The following is a 25,549-nucleotide window of genomic DNA, read 5'->3' on the forward strand; positions in this document are numbered from 1 at the left end:
CCCACCGCGTTGGTTCCTCTTCAACCTCACGGTCAGTAGTAGCGTTCACCCCCCGTAGCGTCCCCACCCCCACCCCCCCCACCTCCGCCGTCGGCCGTATGGTCACCCCCGACAAACCCCCCCTGACAAAATGTCACCCCAAGGTTTTTTGAAAAGTTGAGAGCTCTGCCCTCTGCTGGTTGACAGTAGTTACTACAGTCGTCCCTCAACGCTCGCTAGCTAACTCGTTAGCTTGTTTGGGTGTTAGCTGTTGTGGCTGATAGTGTTGCCGCCAGTGGCAATACCAGCGGCTCAACCAACTTAATAAATCGATAAATAATTTACTTCGGATTTTTCAAAAACCAAAACACCTCTAAACAGCACAGATCACTCTTGGGCACAAGTTGTGTTGGTGCATCTCTGGTCTCTCGTTGTTCCTCCTGATCTTCACTCTCTCGGTTGGACTTTAACTTGACAGAAAAGAAATCGTCCAGATAAACAAAGTAGTTCCAGAGTTACTACACTTTTTATCATCGTACGCCGTTTTGGGAGAGGGGGCCAAAAAAAAAGCCTACCTCACAATCTAGCAAGGTTTCAATCCTTGACAGCAAATATCCAATCGACTTTTTTCAGTTATTGTAGGGGTGAGTGAATTTTTGTTGTATAACGCTTGGTTTTGCTTCCCGTGTTTTTACCCATCTATCACTTTGGTCCTCTAAGAGGACATTACATTAAAAGACAGATCATTAATAAGGACAGAGTGACATTTGCATTTGCATTGGAGGGGAAAACAAGATTTGCCTGAACACACTGGTGACTAACACGAACCTGATGACGTCATAGTCCCTCTCAAATGCCAAATGTTAGTCTCTCACCCTCCCTCCTCTTCCTCTCACTTACTCATCATTCTCTCCGTCCATTTCAGTAATTCTTCTCTTTCTATCTCCTACTCGCGGACATTCACCTCAACTGCACCGGTCCTCTCCTACATTCTGTAGCTGTTGTTTCTTTGGATACTCTTACCTTTTACCCTCATATACTTCTCTGCTTGTTACTCATCACCGTCCTCCAGCATGCACCCCCCCCCTGCCTCTCCCAATAGAGACGACAGTCCATACCCCAGCGAGTCTGACACAAGGAGCCACTGCACAGCTCCAGTGCTGCCCTGGGTGCCCAGTGACACCGGTGGGCGGGGCTGGATGGCGTGAGTTGGGCGGGGGTTGACCAGAGAATGAACGGCTGCCCACTGGCCCTCCGTCACGTGACACGCTGCAGCCCACATGGCAGAACATGCGCGTAGGCAGGACATAACATGCCACGTAGCCTTCGGGGGCGTTTGAGTGCAGTGGATACTGAACGAGAGCGGGGTCAGGATGGCAGCACGAGGCATCTCTTTTGTTGTCAGACAGAGGAGGAAGGGAGGCATCCTCTCGCTGCAGCAACTCACGCATCAGCCTTTTCCTCAGCTCGAACCGATGCACTTTCTAAATCTCGGATAAAACGGAGGCCAATGTGCACCAACATTCCTGCTCCCGTTTGAAGCGTTCAAGCCAGACATTACAAACACACACACACACAGACAGACAGAAACAATGAGACACTCTGAGCAACGGCCCTAACACAACTGAATCATCCCCTTGTTATCTGGCAATTTTGAATCCAAAGGACAAGATGGAGGATGCGGGAAGGCATGAATATGGTGTAGGAGAGAAAGAGAGAGGCAATGGTGCATTGGAAGGACATGAAGGTGAATAGAAACCATCCAGTGCTTAGAAGCACACTTCAAGCTGAGCTTCAAGCAACAGCAAAAGAGATATTTTGAACGAATAGAAGTTTTGGGGAACAAATCACACCGCCGGCCGTGAGCAGTTTGCATAGTCCTGGGTAGCAGCTGGCACCATGCCTTCTTAAAGGAGCAAGATCTGATGAAGAATCGAGGATCGCACAACATTACCACTACCCAACCACATAGTAGATCACCTCCATGATTCAGTCCACCTAAAACGTACAAGTCACATCAAAATGAGTCATACTTTTGGGGATAATACTGAAAGAATATGGCCCCTGGTGAAAACCCTTTACGTGCATCCATTTATCTCCTTAAAGTTTCACTAAGCAGTATTGCACATGAGCTGCATCACGCTACAGAACAAGAAGATGTCCAAACAACCCCACGATCTTCAATGGTGGGACCAAATGCAAATTATTTCAAAATCATTTTTTTCATCATTCTGTCTTCACAGATTAGCAATTATCAAACTAAAAAGTAATATAACTACCAGCTTTAGGAAAAAGCCTTAACAAATCTTCGAATCCTCCCACGATGCAAATCTGTAGGTTAATGATCACAGGGACACATAGTGCAGCTGAAGCTCTTCTATTTATTCATGGAGCCTTGGGCAACTGGGCACAGGAATGCCTGGGTCATAGAAATATATGCAATGTATTTGTGTCTATCACCGAGAAAGGGCGACCCCCTCAGTTTCAACATAAAACAATGCAAACAATGAAACTAATCTCATGCCAATCGTTGCTGTGTGTGTGTGTTTGTGTGTCACCTTAAAACAAAATGATCTGATGGAAGCTAACTCGACTAAATTAAGGGGTGGTACACTGAGGTTGGCACAGGTTGTGATGGAGGGGAAAACATCCAGGAGGAGAAGGGAGAAAACCCAGTCTGAAGCATTCAAACAATTGGGTTTGCTCTTTTTTTTAAACAATTGAAACATTTTGTTGAAATCAGTGTTAAAATGCACTGTATGTAGACATGCCATCAGAACCTTGTGGATTGTTGTGTGCATCCCACATTTTCGGGTAGTGGTTAGAAGTTAAGTTAAGGCACTGATCAATGTATTAGGAGGCATTCCTTTGGTTGATATCTGATCCAATAGACACGCCCACAGGTGCCTTCACATGGAGAATGTTGGGCTCCCACCATTGCATGAAGCCAACTTTCGATTGCATTGCTGCTGCAGGACATAACCCCTGCCCCCCCCCCCCCCCCCCTTCCCTCCCCCAAATCAAGCTTTCCAAACTGAAGATGGTCAGTACAAGGTTGAGACTGCAGTATCCCCTCAGATCAATTTTTCCGAATCGACTTGCGTTGCGATGAGAGGCTGAAGACAGCCTCCTCACATCGACTTTCCAAGTCGGCTGGCGTCGAGGACAGGATTAAGGATTTCGGTCTCTCCAACCCAAACCATTTTCTAGCTGCTCCAGAGAAGTCCAGCTGCACCAGTCTTCATTTCCGGCCCAAGCAGCTGACCGAGAAGGAAAACATCTTCTACCCCCTTGGATACAACTGGCATGAAACCCAACGCTCATGATCCCCGCAACAAAGGGCCGAGCGGACACCGAGTCAAACGAGACTGGAGGAAACACAGAAAACCTCACCAACGCACAGTCAGGCTACATGTATGTCTGGGCAGAAGTTAGATTAGCATGTGTTGTTATTTTTGTTTTGATGTTTACTGTATTGTTTAACGAGAGATTGTATATTTATGAACTACGTGGCGTGATGAAGTTAAACCGCTATCGTGCCTCACTGTTTCGAATAAGATCTTGCTTTGAGTTTTTCCTTCTTTCTTTTGGTTTCTAATATACTAACCGATACACCTGTCCCTCCACACATATCTACAGACAGGTTTAACTACCTAGTTAGTTGGTGGTTCGAGCCCTGGTTGTTCCATGTCCCATGTCGAAGTGTCCCTGAGAAAGATACCTAACCCCTAATTGCTCCCCGGGCAAAATGTATAAAGCCATGGGTTAAAAATGCAATGTAAGTCCCTTTGGATGAAAGCGTCAGCTAAATGAACCTGTAATGTATTGATCGGTAGCTTAGCGTCCCACTAGCTCCCATCCGCTCTCCCCATCTTATCTCACAGAAACACCGTCCCCGCCACATGCAGGAATGAATGTTTTCATTTGTTGTTTAGATATTAGGAATCCATATAGTAGCTTTTGTTGATTTCAAATGGTATTGGTCAGATTAGTATTGTTGGAAGTTAATAAACCCTGTTATACTTGAAAGAGCAGTTTTCTGTGATTTCTTTGTGCATATATGTACTGCAATGCTGCTTGGAAACATAGCCAGTGTACGAACTCAAACCTTTCCTTGCTAATCCATTATGAGACTTGATTTATAGTGTGGTTATTAGTCCCTTTTTAGGGTGTTGCCCCGTTATTTATTTATTTTGTGAATTAGCTTAGGGATTATTAATTATTGATGTCAATGATTTGATTTCACACTAGTTATTAACCAACACATTGCCGTTCCCAACAAAATGGTGCCCCGCCTGGATCAACAAGGATCATTTAAAAAAATCGTCTTCTAACCACTCAAAGCTCTTTAACGCGACATGACATCATTCACAGCCATTCAAACAAGAGCTACCATACACAGTGACACCTGTCCATCAGTTGTTTGAGTCTCAGCCAACCCATAACAATGCCAATGAATTTCTCCAATTCACCAAACCCCGACCATGAGAATATAATGTGAGCGTGCTTTAATTACATTGCAATTAAAGCATCGTTCCATACTTCAGCTTCTAAATAAGCATACAAATAAAAGCGTTATTCTACTCCGGAGACTATTGCTAAGCTGCAGAAATTAATGCAGACTCTTTTACAGCTCCGAGGAGCCACCGGTCCTCCCTTTATTATCAGTACTGTTCCACGGTCACTAATGGTGAGCAAAATCTAAATAACGGGGCATTTAGTATCTTATTTTTTCCTCTGCTCAAAACCTCAGAGGGCCAGCCAATCCATCATAAATATCCCTAAACAACAAGGCTTTTTCACCATGAGCAAATACTTCTCTCAGATTGTGGCTCATTGGAGGCGCGTTCAAGCTGATACAGCAAATTACATGCGACATATGCAATTTGGGGATATTTTCCCACACACAAACCACAGCAAGTCGTATGCATTACAATAAGCCATGGAATATTGACTGTATGATACTTCCTCTGCAAACTCAGCAACTTATTGATAATGCACTTTTCTATGTATTCGTCGTCTTACCTCTCGCAGGCAGCCCATGAAATTGTTGCTAACTGGAGATCCAGGCAGGTCAGCGGTGCTGGGGCTCCCACCCACGTAGAAGAAATCATCTGAGCCCAGCATGGTGTAGTCTTCCTGGGTGTAGCCGGTGGTGGTGAGGATCCCATCAACGGAGATAGTCACCTGTTGAGGGGCAACACATAGCCGAAGCCAAGCCATTACACTCTGGGACTCGATGGCGTGCTGTGCTCATAACACACCTCCTTCCTTGGTCTGCATTGGAAATGAGTTCTTCGAGCTTGTCTTTAGGTCCCTCACTGTAGGTTGCTTTAAAGAATCCTTTGGTACCTTGTTGCGTTTGTTTTGGACCAGACAGCGTTTGGATTTTGTCAAAGGAATCTTTGCCATAGGATTCACAGGACAGCTAAAGAAAATATGACAGAGGCATATTTTCTTTATCTTTGATGGGGTAAGAGAATGGATCATAGGTTTGGTTCTGAATCTTTAGGTTGGGGGAGGGTTAGTACAATGTTCAAACCAAGGACAAATTGATCGCACTTGTCTTAGGTATCAGGATTTATCTGGTAACTGCAGACACACACATATACAGTACACATACATGTCAGCGCACACACGCACGCACACACACACACACACAAAATGTCCACACTCGCCCTTACATTTTCACACACCCATTTTCACACCATCCGTCTCACATCCTCCCCTCTCTTGCAGACATCTACATATTTATCTACACACGTGCAAAACAAAGGGAGGATTTCCACACCACATCAATGTGCAAACCACGGTCATCACTGTCAGATCGAACTCAACCACATTTAATTGGACATGTACGGGAGAAAGTGGATCAATGGTGCCATTCAGAGCTGGACCAGGCCACACGGGTGCAGAGACTCATGCACAATCAGGACCCATATTCAAAGCCACTTTTGGAATAGCTGATGCTGATCTACGATCAGGTCTAGCTCAGCTGTCAGTTGCATTTTCGTTCACAGACTGAGACCGATACTCTCATCAGTATGCTTATTCTTAGAAAGGTTTTGTGTATGGGTCCGGGGGATTGGGTGATCAGGGTTAGCCACAACACACCAACACTACTTTCACCAGCATGCTACAAACACACACATGGGGGAGGGGGTGGGGGCAGTGAGCGAGAAGCTGACAGGTGGGACGTGAGTGAATTAGAGTGTTAGTGGTTATTTTTGGGTGGCAGGGGTGAGGATATATGAGTTTGGGAGATGAGAGGTATATGAGGTGTGGGCATGCCATGCGCCATAGTGAGTTGGAAACAACTGTCAGAGCTCCCGCAATGAAGGTTAAGGGTTCCCATTTTTTGGTCTCCTTTAGGGTTCGGTGTCGAGGTCACCATCTTTGGAATTGTGGAAAGCTTCTGTCAGTTCTGGACGACAGTCCTCACAAAAAATGGGGACTTTTTGTGTGAAAAAAAAAAAAAAATTAATAAAAAGTAAGTTGCCTTGACAAAGGCAAAGAGTTTGCTTTTAGTTGTTGTAAATCTGCAGTTATGTGGAAGAAACAGAGAAAAACGTAAACGCCAAAGTGAAAAAAAAAAAGATGTGGGATTGTGGGGTAAAGAAGGAGGTTGTTGGCGGGTCAGAAGAAGAAGCGAAGAAAGAATTGCCTTGGTAATACAAACCCATCTCCTCATTTTTTGATAAGAGTGTCTAGGATGGAACTCAAAGAGAACGAATAAAAGAAGAGAGGGGGAGGGGACACACGGCAAACCCAAAAAAAAGACAATAAGAATGATATCTACCAGACAATGTAGTTTGTTTACCATAGCGTGTCCAATGCCTGATTGCTTTCCAGAAAAAGGGGAAGAAAGGAAATCAAAAGAATAGTAAACAAAAATGGTTGTTAATAAGGATGGACAAAAAACAAAAAAAACAAAAACAACGATGAAGAATTAGGATGTTAGTTAGTACATTAGTTGGTTAGATATTGGTTACTTTTTCATGGATGAGTTAGTGTTTGGGTGAAAAAAATACTACAAGATTTGTCAGATTTGAGATGTGGCTCTAGTAATAAAGAGTCAGCTCGCCATTATGGACACATTTTCTACAGCAACAGAGGTACGGTAACCAAGTCGGGGACTTTCACATTTATTTTGTGTAGGACAACTTCAACCCCAACAGGACATGTAGTGTTTTTTTCACCCGTAGTCTAGCAAAGACTTTCAAAGAGCAAGAAAAGTGATACTGGTAGAAAGGACAGCGCTGTAAAAAGACAGAATAAAAAGCAGACAAACAGCCCCTGCTTCTTAGCTTCTAACCTACTAAACGGTGTTATCCTGTTGGGATTCTCCCTACACATGTTTGCTATCCTGTGGGGCAAAAGCTTACAGTCAGCAAAGGTCAGGAAATCAGCACTTACTCTGAGAGCAACACTAAATACTGTCTCACCTTGCAGACAAACTAAAAGGTCAACCAAGACAAGAAGCGAGTGCCAGGCCCACCTCCATACAGTCTCATTAGTCTGCACTCCCTCCCTACAGCCTCCTGCAGACAGCACCCACTCACACCAGCTAAAACCCACATCCTGACCAATATCCGTCAAAAACCAAATCCCGCTCAGGTACAACTCACACACATATTTGGTGGAAATATATTTGTATGTATATAAAGCACCCTGATCATCTGCGCTATAAATACTGCGTTAATGGCAAACACGCTCGCCCGGCTTTAAAATGACTCTATATTCACCACATGAACTAAAAAACTCCTTCTGAGAGTGCGCAGGTAGTGACAGCGGTGTCAGCTGAGGGGAGAGTGAAGTAAAATAAAAATGATCAGCTCACTTTCATTTCAGGACACATGGATCTCAAGTTCAAAACGTCAATAAACTGGACAGAGGAAAATGCCCGGAGGAACAGACCCTGACTTAGCTATCAATCACACGACAGGACTGCTGGGCGCTGCTTCTTCCTACAATATATTAACATGAACAGAAAATTCAACAATGATGCAAAATCAAAGACAACCGAAAGCAAAATGAGATCCATCTCAATATTGTAGCTGGAGTGTGGCGATGAAATGGCAACCAATCAGAAAAGGGTGACATTGTTAACGCCGGCGCTCTCTCAAAAGCTCCTGGAAGCAGGTTATCGAAAGTGAGAAAAAGTGCACCGCTCTCCAAACCCCGTCCATCACTGCTGCCCACGATTACCTGTCTCAGGTTGCGAGTCACTTTGATGTCGTGCCAGGCGTTGTCGTTGAACTTTCCATTGACCGGCTCCACGATGGCCTCAAAGGCCCCGGAGCCCAGATTGATGACGAGGGAGACGGCCCCGTCTTTCAGCGCCAGGTTGACGTAGTCTGCGGATTTGCCCGTGTGCAGCAGGAGGCCGTTACGCTGCCAGGTCTTGAAGGACAGCGTGATCTCGTCGCTGCTGCTCTGAATGGGGTTCTGCGACAGGTCGTAGCAGAAGTACTCCGAGCCCCGGAAGGTGGCCACGTTCTCCTCCCTCGCTGAAACCACAGTAAATGTTTGATTTAGGATCGGTGGAAGGCAAGTGTCACATTGTCACAAATTCACATTTACCACATGAGGAATAACGATTCAAATATGCATGACGAGGAGAGTCCACAAGTCATTTTCACATTCATTAACGCATAATTAAAAATATGAAACCAGTTCATCAGTCATGAAGCAACATCAGTTAATATGAGACTCACTGGATGCTGCAGAGAATGTGACAACAAGCACAAACAAAATGCACTGCTCACCGTAATCGCAGTTTTGAAAATCCCAATCCTCAAATCCTATCTGTCCGGCCGTGGGTTTTGCTTTCGCATACAGCCTCCAGACAGACAGGTTACTTATGATGGAAAACTATTCCCTGCTAATGGTGCGCATTAATCAAACTTAGCCTGATTTTACAGTTTTATCTCTCTCCAAAGTGACTTTCTGGGGGGGACAGAGGAAGACTAAGGGAGCAAAAAGAGAACGTGAAGACTCCCACAAAGAAGAAGTAGATGAGCGGAGTAGTGTTCGGGTCCAGGTTAAGCTATTAGAGACAAGGTCATGCTCACTGTCGACTGGATTACAGCGTGTGTTAAACAAGCTACGGCACCATCGACTCCAGGCTGGATTCTTCCTCCAAGTTCACGGTGTTCAAGGAAACACCTTTCACAAATTACAACCTTGAGGAAAAGCCCTGACAACATACCAAGCTCACTAAGCACCATGGCAGTTAATAACAGAAATATTTCACATTTTTCAGCGTGACATTTCATTTCCTTTGTGTCCCGAATTTTCTTTATGGTGCTCAGAAGTCGTGGAAACGAAAAGAAAAAAAAACAGAAGCGAGGGAGTTATACGAGCTGCACGTTTGTGGTTTTGGATCAAGCTACATGGAAACATCAGGCAGCAGTGAAACATACAGATACAGAAAAAGGGGAAAAACGAGATAGAGAACGTTCAGAGAGAAAAAAGAAAGATGGTGCTGAAGGCTGATTGGCCGGCGATTGCTGGGCCGCGGAAACATTCTCCCCCCTCGGCAGCAACGAGTCAAGAGGAAACAGCATGGGGGGCAATGAAAGCCCCGCGAAAGCCCTCCTCCATGTACCAGGGGAATAAATAGCAACACATTAATACCACTGGGACAGACCCACACAGCTTACAAAGGAGAATAAATACATAGTTGATATTCCTATCAGCCTTTGTCATTTTTGTGCTAATTGGCAAATGCTTAGTCTATTTTAAGACATGGAACATCTTAAAAAAGATCCCCACGCTGAGCCTTAGTAGTTTGCATTGTCACGGTGAGCATGTTAGCATATAGATGACAGCCAACATTCGGCCTAATGTTGGCCTTTCATTTACCGGAGCACTTATGGTTTATGACGGGAGATGCAGTCATCAGCCAGAAGGGAGTACAGGGAACGAGTGCTTAAGTGCAGCAGACTTTCACACAATCGCTCGCAAACGCTTTCTCGCATCCAACCAGACAGAGCGAGAGGAAAGACTTAAGAGCTACGCTGGCCAACGCTCGGAAGTCCGTCCGCTGCCCGGCCAAGGAGACGGGGACGGGGTGCGACGGGATTCGGGGAGGGATCGAGCACCAATCTTGTGGAGTGGGACAGTTGGTTCTTAGAATAATTTCCCCTTTTAGTAGATAAAGAAATATTGGGTTGCTATATTACCACATTTTCCTTGCTTCCAGCTTCTCTACTTTCCCATGAATTTCTCTACTAAGTGAGTATACTGGAATAAAAGGCTCTCAGCCTATCGTGTGTTAGACTCCCTGTATTTGTATTCATTAAAATCATTTATACACCAAGTTGTCGTGGAGCCGAGGAAGACTTTCAATAAAACATTGTTGCTATGAATAATAGAGAGAGCAAATTGCTATAAAGTAATATGTGTTTATCTCAGCGATATTAAACCGGAGGTAAGTGCATAAGAATCCATAAAAAGCAGAGGAAATGCATTGGCTGTTGAGACATGTTCTGTATGGATCAGTGGCCTTCTAATCGATCAAAGAGCAGGGTCATTTTCGCTTATTTTCGCCGAAGTCATCATTATTCCGTCCGTGTGCAGCTTGCCTTATGCACTGGGGTTTCGATTTCAAAATCCAATGGAAGCAATTTTTTCCTTCATTATCATCTGCCATTCCTCTCCGCTCCCCTTCGGCGAACACACCAACGCCGCCTGATACGCTTCCCAAGTCTGATCCCAAGGGCATCGGAGACGAGAGCGCTCTCACCTCACAGAGCTCCGGTCCTCAACCTTCAACCTCCCCGAGATGAGCACAGGGTGTCCCACTGCCCCTCATCACTGCGGGAGGCCAAATGCTTCAGGCACGCGAAAGGGAAATCAGATGAGCTAAATGACGGGATTAAAAACTGGAGGCGGTGTGACTTTTGTGCCAAAACAACAACTTCAGCTGAAGATGCTCGAGCTGTACGACGGAAAAGCCAATGAGCTCACTGCAGACGGAACCATAGCTCGGCTGCTCAAACCAACACCGGTCACAAGGAGACTTCTCTGGTTGAGTGAGCTCAATTCATGCTTCAACTGCATGTTTGCACTACATTTGAAAGTAAACAAGCCTGATGTTCCAGACCTAAACATAGAAAGGTAACTTCTGCTTTTAGCTATTGTGCTCTGCGAGAAACCATCAGGAACCAAAGTCATCCAAGGTGGTGGTGTCATCCCACACAATGCGCTTATGAGGATCAGAAAAGCCATGCCTAACTCATATCCATATCACATCCTTCCTCTCGGTGCAAAATTAGCATCATTCGCTAATAAAAGTTCAAGCAGCACAGATAGCCTGACGCAGCCCAACAGGAGCAGTGCGCTTCACTGCTTCCTGACACGCGGCCAAATAGAACCATGCAGCTCTGCAGCTTAAAGCTCCACGGGGGGCGATCACATGTCAAGAACATTAGGAGGGCAACGGCTGATGTGTCTCTTTAAAACAGAGGTCTTCAACAGGGGGTCCGAAATTGTTGGTTAAGACAATTTTTTTCCACAAATTTAAATGTCTTCAGAATCAGAATCGTATTTCTTGTCTTCTTTATTGTTACACATTAACATAAATCCAACATATTGTGGCGAATGGATAAATTAATGGAGAAGACGTCATCTTTCAGTACGCAAAACACACATCCAGCTTCCCACAGCAGCTCTCAAGCACCGGTTCAGTCACAGCTCCTTTAATGCTGATACGACAGCAGATCACGTTCATGCTCACGTCAAAGCGCAAAGCTCAAAAATAAAAGATGGCGGACAAAAATAGGGGGTCCCTGCTCCGACTCGCCATCAGTTTGGGGGTCCTTGGCCTGAAAAACGTTGAAGACCCCTGCTTTAAAAGACAGGCAACACTGTCAGACAGGCATACATACGTATATATGTAGATAGAGAAATATATGGGGCTGTTAACATTCATCTTACACTTGAAAATGCATTAATCAAGATTAAAATTGTACAAATTAGCAAGTATTTTTTTCTAGACAGACACTGTTGTTTTTACTCTATTTTAACACAAAATTACACACATTTGATCATCACCAAGAGAGAATTCCACCAGGTGGAACATCTTGAACCAGCGACTGCTGTCCAGAAAAATAGAAGTGAATAAAAACAAAAATATTTTATCGCATTAATCTTGGCCACATTAATCGCATAGCTTAACGTGTTCATTTTGATAGCCCTGATATATATATATATATATATATATGTATATATATATATTATATATGTATGATGTCTAAATGTGTGTTCTATTCATGACAACTCTCATGATGTCACATGACATATCCGAGAAGTTGAAGGGCATCTTGTCTTTCCTGGCAGAGCAGCGGCGGACAACGTGTCTGCGATTGTCTCTGCTTGCAGACGACAAAGAAGCCGAGACAAAGAAGGGAAGAGTGACAAATAGAGAGACTACAGAGATAGATAAACATAAACAGAAGTGACACAGAGGATGCGAGAGTCTGGAACAAAAGGAAGCCAGAGATAGAAGACGAGGCTGCGAGGGAAACAGAGAAAGGGAAGACACGGGCAAAATAAAAGCAGAGAGAGACTGAGAGACAGAAAGACAACAGGAGAAGCAGACGGACGGAGAAAGAGACAGAAGTAAAACAAGGTGAGACTGTGGCTCACGACTCCAGCCCCGATGAACCTTTTTACTGAGACTCAGCACTTAGCACACCGAAGCCCACCCTCTTTTTCTCCCCGTTCCCCCCACAGAACAGCAACACACGACACTCGTCACTTAAGCACATGCTGATTATGAGGAATGAGGCGTATTGAGCCACATCCAGGCCGAAGGTTTTCTTCATTTGAAAAACAAATGTGAAACTGAAAGTGTTGGTCGTGAACATTGAAATATAAAACACTGAATTCAAAATAAAATTAAGTGGACAAAAAGTATTTTTGGGTTGAATATAGTTTTTCCTCCATTCTTTAATTTTCTTTCATTCTTCACTTATATATATTTTTTGATATTCGCTGTATTATATTTTTGGGTTGCAGATTTTTTTATTATTTAAAATCTTATATTTTTAATTTTTTGATTTTTTTTATCACCGTTAAATCTTTTTTTCAGTCAGCCTCGTTGCCCGTATCTGGCGTAGGGGGCGCAATGAGAGGGGCGTGTAATCATGAGTGAACGCGGCGAAGCGTTGTTAAGACAAACACTCTAAAAGCTCTTCACAGCGACACCACTACGGCTACAGTGAAGCATCGTTTGCGTGTTAACGCTTCACTGAACCCGGCTTTTTTGGTCTTTTTTGCCATACATGGCAAGCAGCTAAAAAACAACCAGCCAAACAAATCTTTGTCAGTGGCGTCAATGCTATTACATCCAATTCTAAATAAAGCGTATAGAGAGTGTTGATTATGAATTCACTTGATTGCTGAGAAAATTAGAAGAGACAACTAGTTTCAATAATTGTGATTATCTCCTGACTTTCCTATAGTGCAACCCATGCTGCCATAATAAGGACATTATTCACATTGCGCCCTTTATAAGGTACTGTGAAAAGTTCGAAGGGGAATTTGCAATCATTTCTAAATCTCTAGGATTTAAATTTGGCTGCCGGTTGTGTGAACGGCGATGGTGAATGACGGCGAGGTGGATGGTGTCTGAGGAATGGGGCAGGCTTCCGAGGTCCAATCCTATCCACTAGGGAAATTGTGCAGAGCGAACACTGAGGTCGGGCAGAAGTTTGAATAGAAGGGATGGGGGGGGCATGGATTTGGTGACTGCACTCCTATTACTGATTTCCACCAAACATGTGTGTGAGTTGTCTGATCCTATCACGGATAGTGGACAATGAAGAGCTTTCGAAGGAGACATTTCCTGCTGATTTTAAGACTCATACTTGTATTTAGGGTTTCCACCTTAACACGTTCACTTGCTTTGATGTTAAAGAGGCGTATCAACACTCAACATTTGTGTGCGGTTCATACAAGGAACTGTGGCCTTTTCAACCAATCTTGCAATGGACAAGAATTACACAAGCTTTCCATTTGCTCTCGTAATAACATCCGACTTAGAAAGGCTGCTGGCTAATCAAGCAATCAGGACTGCCGTCTACATGACATCTTACCGTGAGGCTGTGAGTGTAGAATTCATTCCAAGCAGCTCATTGTTTCTTTTTTCGTCCCACTATTGAGTGGCCTTTACTTGTCCATTGGACACTGTCTGTAATGTGTGAATCTTCAGTATGAAGCCATTTGATTTTCAGTGCCTTGTTAAAGACGAGACCGCATGTGGAAAGAGGGGCCGGGGATTGAACTACTAACCCTGTGATTGGTGGACAGCCTGCTCCACCAAGGAGCATGGCTTGTCCTGGAAATTGCTGGAACCTGTGTATCGACCCCATTTATTACATTAGCTCAAATGATTGAGCCGGCTTGGGGTGGGCTTTAGTCAGCCTTATCGAGATTCAAGAGAATTCATCCCGTTCGCTTTATTCATTCATTCAAATCACTTTGATTGCTACACGGTCAAGCAATATGAAGAAGAATTTGAAAGACTCCAAAATACTGTATGATAGATTCTAAAGTCAGAACCTGATATCTGAGGCTTGTCTGTACGAGAATACCTTTTTAAAACAAATACTGCTCAAATGGAGGAAACTTTTCGATGACATCGCTGAATCGTCGGAGGCTCTGTGCATTCATGCTGTCACGTATTGACAGAGTGACTGTAGGCCAGCGTCAATGAATCCGGTTTTAAAAAGGCAGGAACTGTGGATTATAACATCATGGAGTCATCGGCGCTCTGAATTATTTCCGTCAACAATCAAACCATCTTTGACGGTGTGTCTCCAGAATGGCAGATATTGCATCAGCCCGCCATCCTGAGTCAGAATGGGAAGTGACGGCAGGGAGCGTTGTATCGGTTTCATATTCTCCGCCATCCTGCAGAGCAGTGCCTTGGTAGACTTGCATCACTCTGCATCTGGTTTTTGTCGTATCCCTTTTCTTCCGTCTCCCTGACACATTTTATAATTGACCATAAAATGAGTTTTCTGTCAGTGAAAATGTATTTATTTCAACCAATCGGCTGCCAGCATTCAGTCAATAATGTGCATATTTTGACTGTGTGTGCTTGTTGTATACACACGTTTGCATAAACTATAGTGTTTGCACATGAACGGAGGCGACCTCGAGGGTCGCCGGCAGGCGGGGCCTTCCCCGGAGCCTGTCAATCATCCAGAGTGGCGTTGCCTTATTGGCTATTATCTCTCCTGTCAGAAGCACAGCCATGCCTCCAACTGCCCACATCACTCTGTGTCAGTTCACACGCTGCCTGTGGACAGAGCCGTGGTGCATGAAGCTGTATGTTACAGTTATTGTGACTTTCAGTAATGGACAAAATATGTCCCCTATGGGATTACGAGTAATCCTTTATCCTGCACCTCAATGCGCTTCACCTGGTGTCAATCTGCAAAAATGATGCTAAAAAAATACACTTCCTTTTGAACACATTAGGATTAGGACATTATAGGTATTTTCATTAAGATTTTAAAATCAATAATTGTCACTTTTCCAAGATGTACTGAGAGGATACATATTAAGAAGTTTTATTTTATTTTGAAAGATATTGTTTCTTTCTTTGGTAGGTTTATTGCTTATGTTGACACAGTTTCTAAATTTGTAATGCCACATGGGAGATACTTTACACAAGTCAACATGAAAAGCATTCACCACTAAGTTCTCACTCACAGAACAACCAACATGTACCCAAGGCAACAAAACCACTATCATAAATAATAAATGCTATTTAAAAACAAAAAAACATGGATAACAAAAGACACATGTTGGGAAAAAAAGATGGAGATTAATCCAAAATGAATAAGTGGACTTCATCAAGCTCTCCAGTTCAATAAAAAACGGTGAAGTGAATACGCTTCCCCTTTTTTTGAATTTGCATCAAATAATATTTTCAACTTTAAAATGACACAATGAAACTCGAAGCAGAGGTCCCTCTCCTGCACTTGAAACAGATTAGCACACATTCCCAGTCGAAGCGGAGGCCATCTAATATTTATTACCTCTATAACTTACTCTCCCGTGTACTGGCAGAACATTTAGCTGTGTGCAGGAAGGCGAGGGGTTAAAAGGGGAACAGCGGTGCCATAAAAGGGACAATGAAAAAAACATGACTCACAGTGAAAGAGCCCTTTAAACCAATGTAATCTGGATGGTGGCAAAGAGCAGGGTGCCAAAGGCAGTTAACGAGAGGCACCCCCCCCCCCCTCAGGCGTCAACTAGGACCACCTCTCATCAGCCAATCACATCGAGGGCTGTTTTTTAAGCTGAGGTGAAGCGCAGTTTTGTTTCCAATGTCTGTGACTTGCTTTGACATGCGGTGACGGATGACCTTTCCTGACAACACGTAGGAACCGAGCACAACAGTTACGTCTTGGATCGAAGAGGAGACTTTGAGATGAAGCTGCAGACATATTCCACACTGAACTCAGCGAAACGAAGGAGAAAACCCGCCGCTGCAGCTTTAAATCCGGCTGAAACCAGTTTTAGCCTGTAGCCAAAACAATATGTGACTCTTGCTCTGCACGTGCAAGAGTGTGTGTGTGTGTGTGTGTGTGTGTGTGTGTGTGTGTGTGTGCAGGCATTTGCAACCATGTTTAACTTCCAAGAGATAAGAGAAACGATCACTAGTGTACATACTTCCATCTCGCCCCTGTTTCACTAAATATATTTACACACTATTATATATATATATATTACACATATACACATACACTGCAGTGGCGGCTGAGGGAAAATGTTCTAGGTAGGGCAATCACATTATTTTAGCAAGCAATCCGGGTTGATTTAATGCAAAACAATGAAGGTAGTACTTCATTAATTCATTACTACTTAGCAGTTAAATATTTCATATTTATTCCATAGAGAAAAGAGGTAAAAAAAAACACTTTGGGAGTCTTATTTTTGTCGCCTTCACAGGCAATTCAGGATAATTGGTATATATATAAATATATATATATACACATACTGATACATACCAAATAGTGATCAGTATGTATCTCGTCTGCTATAAAAATCTGTGCTTTTCCTCCTGAATGTCATCCGCCTGTTGATACCAGCCTTGACAAGAACGCGCAAGCTTGGGGCAAAACCATTGTTGAGTCTAATTAAGGACGCCGACTGGCTAAATCACGTTTATTATTAAATCTGCAATTGGATAAAGTGCTTCTTAGACCCGCCTTCTGAGGGCATTTTTGAGCTTGCACCTTAGCGCAGCTAGAACGCGTATGAAGACGGGAGTGCGGGAGGGACGTGCAGGAAAAGCATATATTTTGAGCAGATATCATATTTTACAAACATTACCGTGTACATTCCATATTTGAAAAACACTTTCTTTTTGGTTTTAAAGAGGGGCGCTTCAGGTGGGGCGACGCCCCACCCCCCCTCTCTTGGCCGGCCGCCACTGATACACTGTATATACTTCGTATTTTGTGCACTTTTTTGAATATGTCTGCTCTTATTTTCTATTGTATTGTGCGTTTGTAATTGCGTACGTAATACTTTCATGTTTAATATGTAACCTTACCTCAGTGTGTAGACACGTGCTCTACCCGGAACACTATGTAAAGCACCGAAAACATCAATGGCAGAGCGCTAATCTGGGGACATCCAGCCACACCAGTCACACAGCTCACACTCACATGGACTCTGTCACGTGGCGGTAACAGTGATGCTCGAGGCCGGGGCCGACATGCACGGATGCCCGCTCCCTACCGCATCCCTCACCCTCCCCCCTTCATTTTCACTGTGGATTCTGCATTCTATCCCTGTCCATTCACTTGTTCGCAACATATGTTTTCTTGAAAAGTGTGTGCACAGCTCCAGGGGGATGTGGGATGGTTTAAGCCTTCAGCTTCGCCTCACAGCTCTCTAAAATTAGCAGAGAGGCTCCACCGCGGCCTCTTCAGGGAGAAGCAGGGACCAACTAAAGTGTGTGCAGGTTCATGGAATCATCGGGACCATCATGCCTCCCCCCTCGGGTAATGCTAGCATGTCTGTGGTACACATGAGCACATGCTGCTTTCCAAATTATGTTTGAATAGAATCAAAATGATTTGATCCTGACGTGTTGAGGTACAGGCATTTCTGTCATTGAGGAAAATCGTATTCACTGTTTTTGGAACAATATCTACCCACTGTTACTATAACGATGCTAATCCCAGCTGGCCAGGGTAGCACCAAAGACTGGTGAGTGGAACGGCAAGGGCTTCCCCCTGCAGCAAGAGTCTGCAACGTGCAAGATGGTGCATCCAACTTGCAAAAGTATTCTCAGCTTGAAATAAGCGACAGAATATGACTACTGTTTCCTGACCTCTGACGTTCCTAACTGACAGAACAACATCCCTGTGATGAAAAGACACACGAGAGTTGAATGAAGAAGAAGAAAGTATTCTTTATTAATTTTCCATCCAACCCACACAGCGGAAACGATGTGCTGCCGTAAAGGCGTCAGGGAGCAGTTCGGGGTTAGGTGTCTTGCTCAAGGACACTTCAACACGGACAAGGAGCAGCCGTGATTCAAACAGCCAACATAACGGTTACCGTGGTACCTTGTCTAGTCCATACGACACAGAGAAATCAGATGACATACACGAGAATGTAAAATACCCACTAAAGATCTAAAATGTACACAGGTACGATATATGCAACAAACATACTGCCAGACTGACATCTGGTTTAGAAGTCAATAACCGTATCCCCTCTCCATCTCGGCAACGGTTATTAGTCTGGAGCGGCTCTCTTCAATGACACCCTGGAGATGAAGGGATAAATCATCATACTGAGAGGACGAGTGAGAATCAAACAGAGAGGGAGAAATGTACACTGGAGCCCAGATTCAGAGGTAGAGGCACTGGTATTTTTGTAAAAGCTCAGGTGAACTGAATGCATGATGTTCAGCTTCTCAAATCTACCTTGGTCTTCCCCTAGTCTCCATCTCCCTCCTCTTCGCTTTTTCACATGCAGAAAAAGGTGCCTTTTTTGTGAAAAGCATTCCCCTTGTTACGCACTCACTCCCTTCTTCATTGCACCGAGCTCCCCTGACCCTTCAAAATACAAGGAGGGAGAAACAAATGGATAACACGCAACTGAACACCTCATGCAATATTTCTACTGTGCTGAGGGACACATCAACAAATTCACTCTCTAGAAATCTCATTTTACTGTTGCACGTCCTAATTCACCCCAAAAGGCAATCATTTATTACATAAATTAGCTTAAGCAAAACTGTAATGTCACTGCGACTTGCAACACAACTATCTCTATCATAAAAGTCTACCTAAAATTAAAATACATTTTTGTTTCCTTGGGCAAGACACTTAAACCTGTACAATCTGTACCCATGGACACCGTCTGTCCTGAAGCCCTCACATTGGCATAGGACCCCCCCCCCCCAAAAAAAAAGTACGAGTGGGAATGAAGACATGTGGGTTTAAAGAGCTTTGAGTGGCCAGAACACTGGAAGGGAGATATACAAGTACAGTCCATTTACCATTTACATCAGTATATATTTATATTTTTGAACCAGTTTGGATTCGCTGTTTTGAATTAAAGTAAGAATAGTAAGAATTTTGGTAACGTTCAAGTCCTTTCCTAAAAAGCAAACAAAACACATATGTGACATAAAAACGTGCATTGCTATGTGACAGCTGGCTGCACAGCAGAGTGGACAGCTCCACCCTGCAGGCCGTCCCTCCAGTGTCTAATGTCCATGTCTGTGTGCACGTGTGTTGGACCAGTTGAAGCTGGTGAGGAGATCGCTGCCGCGCTCCACCAGCGGCTGCTCCATATGGACGTCTGATGAAGCCCAGGTGGGTGGAGTAAAAGAGGAGGCATGTGTGTGGTTGCACGACCCCGATCAAGAAGAGAGAAGAGAGACTTTTTGGCGACCAACCTTGAACCTGTTCCTTGTTGTTAGGTAAGCATGTGAGCACCCCATCATATCAGGTCTACCCAAATGGTTTCCAGCATCACAATAACCCCCCCGCACCCCCGCTTCCCTGACTTTTAATTGGCTGCGATGCCACAAAGGACATGAGATAACTCGTCCACCATTTCATTATGTGGGTGAGTGGATAACGATGGTAATGATGATGACGGTCATGGTGATTGTGGCAGTCTATCCTCTGTGGATTTATGTGAAGGAGCCAGTGAAGGGAACTAATTTACTCTGGCCAAGGAGGAGCACAAGGACTAAATACAAACAGAGACACAACAAAAGTACTGCTGCCAAACCTGAGACGAGTACACAACCAGCTCATGAAATGGCCATTAGAGGAACCACTGAGCTTAGCATGTTTATTGTACACTATCTGTATGTTCTGTAGTATTCAGTAAAAACGTCCACAGCGTGCTACACATTGATGAACGGTGGTGGGATTAGAAGAGGGGAAATAATGAACTGCCACTGCAAACACGTTGGATTTGTAATTATTCATGGTGACACATCTAATCTGGTGAGGCCAAGGGATCAAGGAGCAGTGGCTCAACATCGGAAGATACTGTTACCCGGACGGGCTGCCTATCTCGACTTCAGCGCTTTCTCATGAAGCTATCTGCATACTGATAAACTACTTTATATTTTCCATTAGAAGGTCATGAACTCCAGAAAGACACTAAATGGGAACATAGCAAATAAATTGTTGTGTTCACAATACTTTCATCTGACTATAAAAAGGTGAAATACATTATTCGGACAGATGACAATCCACAGCGAGGACGACCTCCCAGCACAGATAACAACAGTCCGTTAAGTAGAAGCTCTAGAGGTTGACTCCTATTCCTGCACCACCCAGTGGAGGACATGCAGGGCCGACCACCTCGAAACCCTTAAAAACGTCCAAGGCAGAACATTTTGTAATTCATAAAAGATTACTTTACACCAGGCATGTGCTGGGCATAGTGAATAGTTAATACCCAGGTCAGAAGCTTTGGAGGAAATCGCAGTGTGTCTTTGTGTGTGGGAAGCGCTTGTGCATATGAATGGAAATCTTTCACAGAACTTTCCGTTTCAATTCACGATCCATTAACTTGTGCTAAGTGGCATACGTCCACTCGGGCCCTGCGAATAAACAGCAAGGGGAGTGAGAAGGAGAAGGGAAAGGGCATTTAGAAGTCGGCCAAACAGCTCAACAAATTACAGAACAGAATATTTGGCGGCAATTAACCTCGACTAAAACAGTAATACGCATAATACAGGCTCGCTAGCCAGACTAGCCACCTAGCTCAATCGGACTATACTGTCTGTGTTCTGTAGCACATACGATTTGCACCACCGGAAGTGGAGAATAGTTTGTGATGTCAAAAAAAAGTTTCAAAATGAGAGCGTCAATACTGTCTCTGTCAGTGGCCATTCACACCGTTCCAGTCTAGGATGTGGCATTGTCATCCATCCTAAAGTCTCCCAAAAACAGGTCAGAAGTGAACCAGAACCAAATATGTTGGGTACTCATCAAGCTAAAATATATGAACGCTTCACCTGGTTTGAAGCACTAGAGTCCTGGGTACAATATGCAATGGTCCAGTTGAAAATACCAACACAACGTCGGTCAGTGCAAAATAAATACACTATGCACAGTGTTTTGTTTTTGGTGTAGGATTTGGTCAGAAGGCGGCACGGTGGCGTGGTGGTTAGCACCGTTGCCTCACAGCAAGAAGGTCCTGGGTTCGATTCCGCCCAGTGGCCTTTCTGTGTGGAGTCTGCATGTTCTCCCCGTGTCTGCGTGGGTTCTCTCCGGGTTCTCCGGCTTCTTCCCACAGTCCAAAGACATGCTCTGGGGATCAGGTAAATTGGTGACTCTAAATTGCCCGTAGATGTGTGAATGTGAATGGTTGTGTGTCTCTGTGTAGCCCTGCGATTGGCTGGCGACCAATCCAGGATGTACCCTGTCTATCGCCCGAAGTTGGCTGGGATGGACTCCAGCCCCCCCGCGACCCTGTGTGCAGGATAAGCGGTTTGACAATGGATGGATGGGATGGATGGATTTGGTCAGTCCTTCGATGCTAAATGCTACCATGGCAAAAAACACACCGAACAGCATCAGCAGATGGCCCTGGATCTCGTGATATAGTTATATTTCCCTCAGACAAACCATGCCGAAGTTAGAGTACGATCCTCACCAACCCATTGCAGCGGATGAATCAGAAATATCTCATAGCATCAAAACCAGAACGGAGCAAAGTGGTACTCATCATGAACACAAATATGCATGCCGCCCTGGTGAGTCCTGGGTCACAATAAGCTGTAATCCACTTCAAAATACTGCAAACACAACTTTAGCTAGTGGAGTTAGAACAAAATCTTCCATGCAAAATAGAGACATTTTTGACTCGGGCGTACAAAAGTTGAAGAATTCTTCGATGCTAAATGCTAAGACGACAAATGAGAGTGCTAAAAGGCCGATGAGATTGTGCCCAATCTATCTATATATCAAAGACACCAAGCTGTAGTCATTGAGCACGCTTGTTTTTATTCAACATGTGAGTTTGGGTGTGTTGCAGGTATGGTGACAGAAAGAAGGGACTTAATGTCGGCTCATGTAACATAAAGGACATTTCTCTTGAATTAAAAAACCAACCATCAGTCTGATCTCAGAGCGATGACTTGGCCAATGAAAGGACTGGAAGTAAAATGGCTGCTGCTCAAAATGACAAAGGGTCTGCACTTGTTCGTTGCACAGCATGCCTGTGAAGAAGGGGATCTTTATTTGGGACTAAAGTGGTAATCACAGCATTTTCCTAAGCAAACAGCATGAGAGTAAAAACACTGGAAGCAGAAAAAAGTAAAGTGGAAAATTCAAATACCGGCTAAATCAACAAACCTGAAACAAGTGGTGCCGTGAATATTCCCGTTAGCTCCCGAGGGCAACTTCACATCCTGCACACAGCGGTCTCTCTCTTGCACCCCCTTTTCTTTTCCACGGCTTGACTTCAAAGGCCCTCTTAAAGAATCCAAGTCAGGTAGTGGGGGGGGGATAAAGCACACAATATGCTGAGTGCATGCCATATCCCATATCTCTCACTCTTTTATGTGTTAATCACAGCAAGTGGAGCAGCGGACGGAGGAGGAATGAGAATGAAGACTCAGGCCGTGGGAAGTGACTCCCGATCTGCACCGAGACTTCTTGACATCCGATTGGTCTATAACTTGTATTAACTTCTGCCACTATGGCGGATCTTTGGGGCACATGCCACATGAAAGGAAAACGCCGCGCTCTCAAGCTCAATCAGGAAACGGGAGAATGGCAGAGAACTGGGCACCGCCCTGGAAACTCAACTGGTTATTCTTTTAAACCTCTGAGGAATAAATAAGTGGGCTGAGTAAATTTCATTAGTTTTGATCCCATCAGATAATTTAAGACAGGTACTAAAGCATGAGAAACCTTTAATTTTAAAGGTGGGACAGAGGAGGAGGATGAGAGAGAAAACCAAGACCTCTTAGAATTGGTTTGATAAACAGTAACAGCAAGGACCTCTCTTGAAAAAGTATATATATATATATATAAAAGCGAGGCCTGAGTCTGGCAGAATGAGAGCTCTATCAGGGCTAAGCCACACATCTATCAGGGAAAGGCACTACGGCTATTGGGGATAAGGCACGGAGGCGTGAAGAGAGGCTATTTTCATGGGGAGTCCTTGAAGAGGCCTGGCCCAACCTGCTGGTGAAACCCAGCAATGAGAGGTCTCTCTGGGGGACTGCAGAGGATGAGAGGCCCCAGCGGAAGAACTCTCACGTCAGCACTTCAATCACCTAATCCCTGCTTAGTACACCCACTGCTATGGCAAATAGAGGGAGAGAAGAGGGGGGGAAGTGCAGAGTGAAAATGGAAGGCTGGGAGAAAAGGGAGATGAAGAGAAAACGAGGGAAGATAAAAGCTACGCGAAAAGGAAGAAGATTAAGAGAAAGACTAAGATGAGACAAAGGGGGAAACATTGCCAAAGGAACCATCAAAGGTGAGCAAGTGGAGATAGAGTGTGAAACTGAAAGAATATACAGTACATACTCAGGCGTGATAAAAGCATCCGAGCAATCTCTACCCAAACACACGTGTTTTTCTGACACCAAATGCAATCCAGGTCAGTTGAAGTGGAAGCAAAAAGACACGCTGCATGAAATATTAATCATCAATGAACATATGACCATGCGGCAAGAAAATGATTCTCAGGAGTGATAGCAAAATGAAACTTCAAAGAACAATACTTTTAGCTATAAAATAAAAATCAAAGCATTTCTTTGAAAATGTGGTCCTCCATTTCTAGTCATTTCAACGTAACGTCTCATTTCTCTTGGTAGCAGGTTTGTTTGCCTTTAGGTTGAAACAGTCCCTTCCACACCAGACAAGTTGCCTGTATTTAGCTTGTGTTGGTCAGCAGTCGTTCGAATTATCCCTCCAAAAGAGGCAAATTGATAGAATCTATTTCTGTGCAGATGTGAAAGAAAACAACAACTGCAGTGACACAGCAGGTCTTTTTTTCATACCCCTCCTCCAGCCAGAGATGTAGAGGGAGACATCTGAAGATAGAAGGGCCATGACGGAGGAGGCAAGAGATGCGGATCTGCTCCTTTGACCTGCCATTACTTCAACCCTTAAACATGTAAACCTAAGCTGACGACTGATGTGCATATGTGCCGTCTGTTTGTGTGCACACTCGTGCATATGCGCTGCTGTGCTTTTGAAAAGTGTTTCTACACGTGTGAGTGTGTCTGGGTGAAGTGATGGAGCGGCGAGAGAGGACAGGAAAGAGGGATGGAGATCGAGCAGATGGACTCGGGGAGATCAGTGAAAGAGGATTACGGCCCGTCAAACCATCATTGCACTCAAAAAAAATCTGTCCACCCACACTGCTTCAGAGGCGGCCGAGCCAATGTAGAGCAGGGATGATTTAAGGCCCACAGTCCATCACCCTCTTTTACTCCAGATAGTAAACTACTGCTGAGAGTGAGTGGACAGAGGAGACAGGATAAATTAAGCGCTGGGGATTCTACAAGAAAGGGCGATTGAGAGCGCGTCAGGATAAATTGTAAAGCGCGATTGTGCATGAAAGCTGTGAGGGGATTTCCAGGTAAGAGGGTAAAGTCTGTATGTATTATTGAGTCGCAAAGAGCATCACTGGGGACAGACGTAAGCGTGCTGCATCTATTCCCTCTTGTGAGTGTGTGTGTGATAGGGAGGAGCTGCAAGTGCAAGAAATGTTAGCTAAAGATGCATCTGCAACAAAGACTGAACCTCAGGAGTGCTCTAGGCACTTACCTGACATTTGATTTACACTGGGAACCACATCATGACTATGAGCCTACAGTCAAATGATGACAACTGGGTGGAACTTTACATAAACTCAAGCTGAAATACAAAGAATCCAGCTGCTTTCAGTCTACTTTGTTCGTAACTCTCCAAGCTGCTGCTTTTTCCTTCCTGTTTTCCGCCCACTAAATTTCCTGCGGTTATCTTCTATTCAGCAATTTACATAACAAGGTGGCTGACAAATGTTCTAACACATAAACCTGACAAAGCCTCTG

The 25,549-nt window shown here is 44.3% G+C and overlaps 1 protein-coding gene across 26 annotated transcripts in view; it reads right to left on the reverse strand.

Annotated features, from left to right (window-relative positions):
- Nucleotides 1-25,549, reverse strand: part of nrxn3b (neurexin 3b) — a 210,734-nt gene that overhangs the window by 146,355 nt on the left and 38,830 nt on the right. For 9 of the 26 annotated variants that reach the window (XR_013453504.1, XR_013453506.1, XR_013453503.1 and 6 more), the window contains exons 5-7: nt 8,188-8,489; nt 6,779-6,823; nt 5,005-5,166 (exon numbers count right to left, since the gene is read on the reverse strand). Coding sequence is in view for 21 of the 26 variants with exons in the window: in XM_078094033.1 (XP_077950159.1) it covers nt 5,005-5,166; nt 6,779-6,823; nt 8,188-8,489 (509 nt within the window). In the remaining 5 variants the exon portion in view is untranslated. The remainder of the gene's footprint in view (nt 1-5,004; nt 5,167-6,778; nt 6,824-8,187; nt 8,490-25,549) is intronic. The other 17 variants (XR_013453507.1, XR_013453505.1, XM_078094043.1 and 14 more) reach the window with 2 other exon arrangements.

This window comes from Gasterosteus aculeatus, chromosome 18, assembly GCF_964276395.1.
Source record: "Gasterosteus aculeatus chromosome 18, fGasAcu3.hap1.1, whole genome shotgun sequence".
Lineage (NCBI taxonomy): Eukaryota > Metazoa > Chordata > Actinopteri > Perciformes > Gasterosteidae > Gasterosteus > Gasterosteus aculeatus.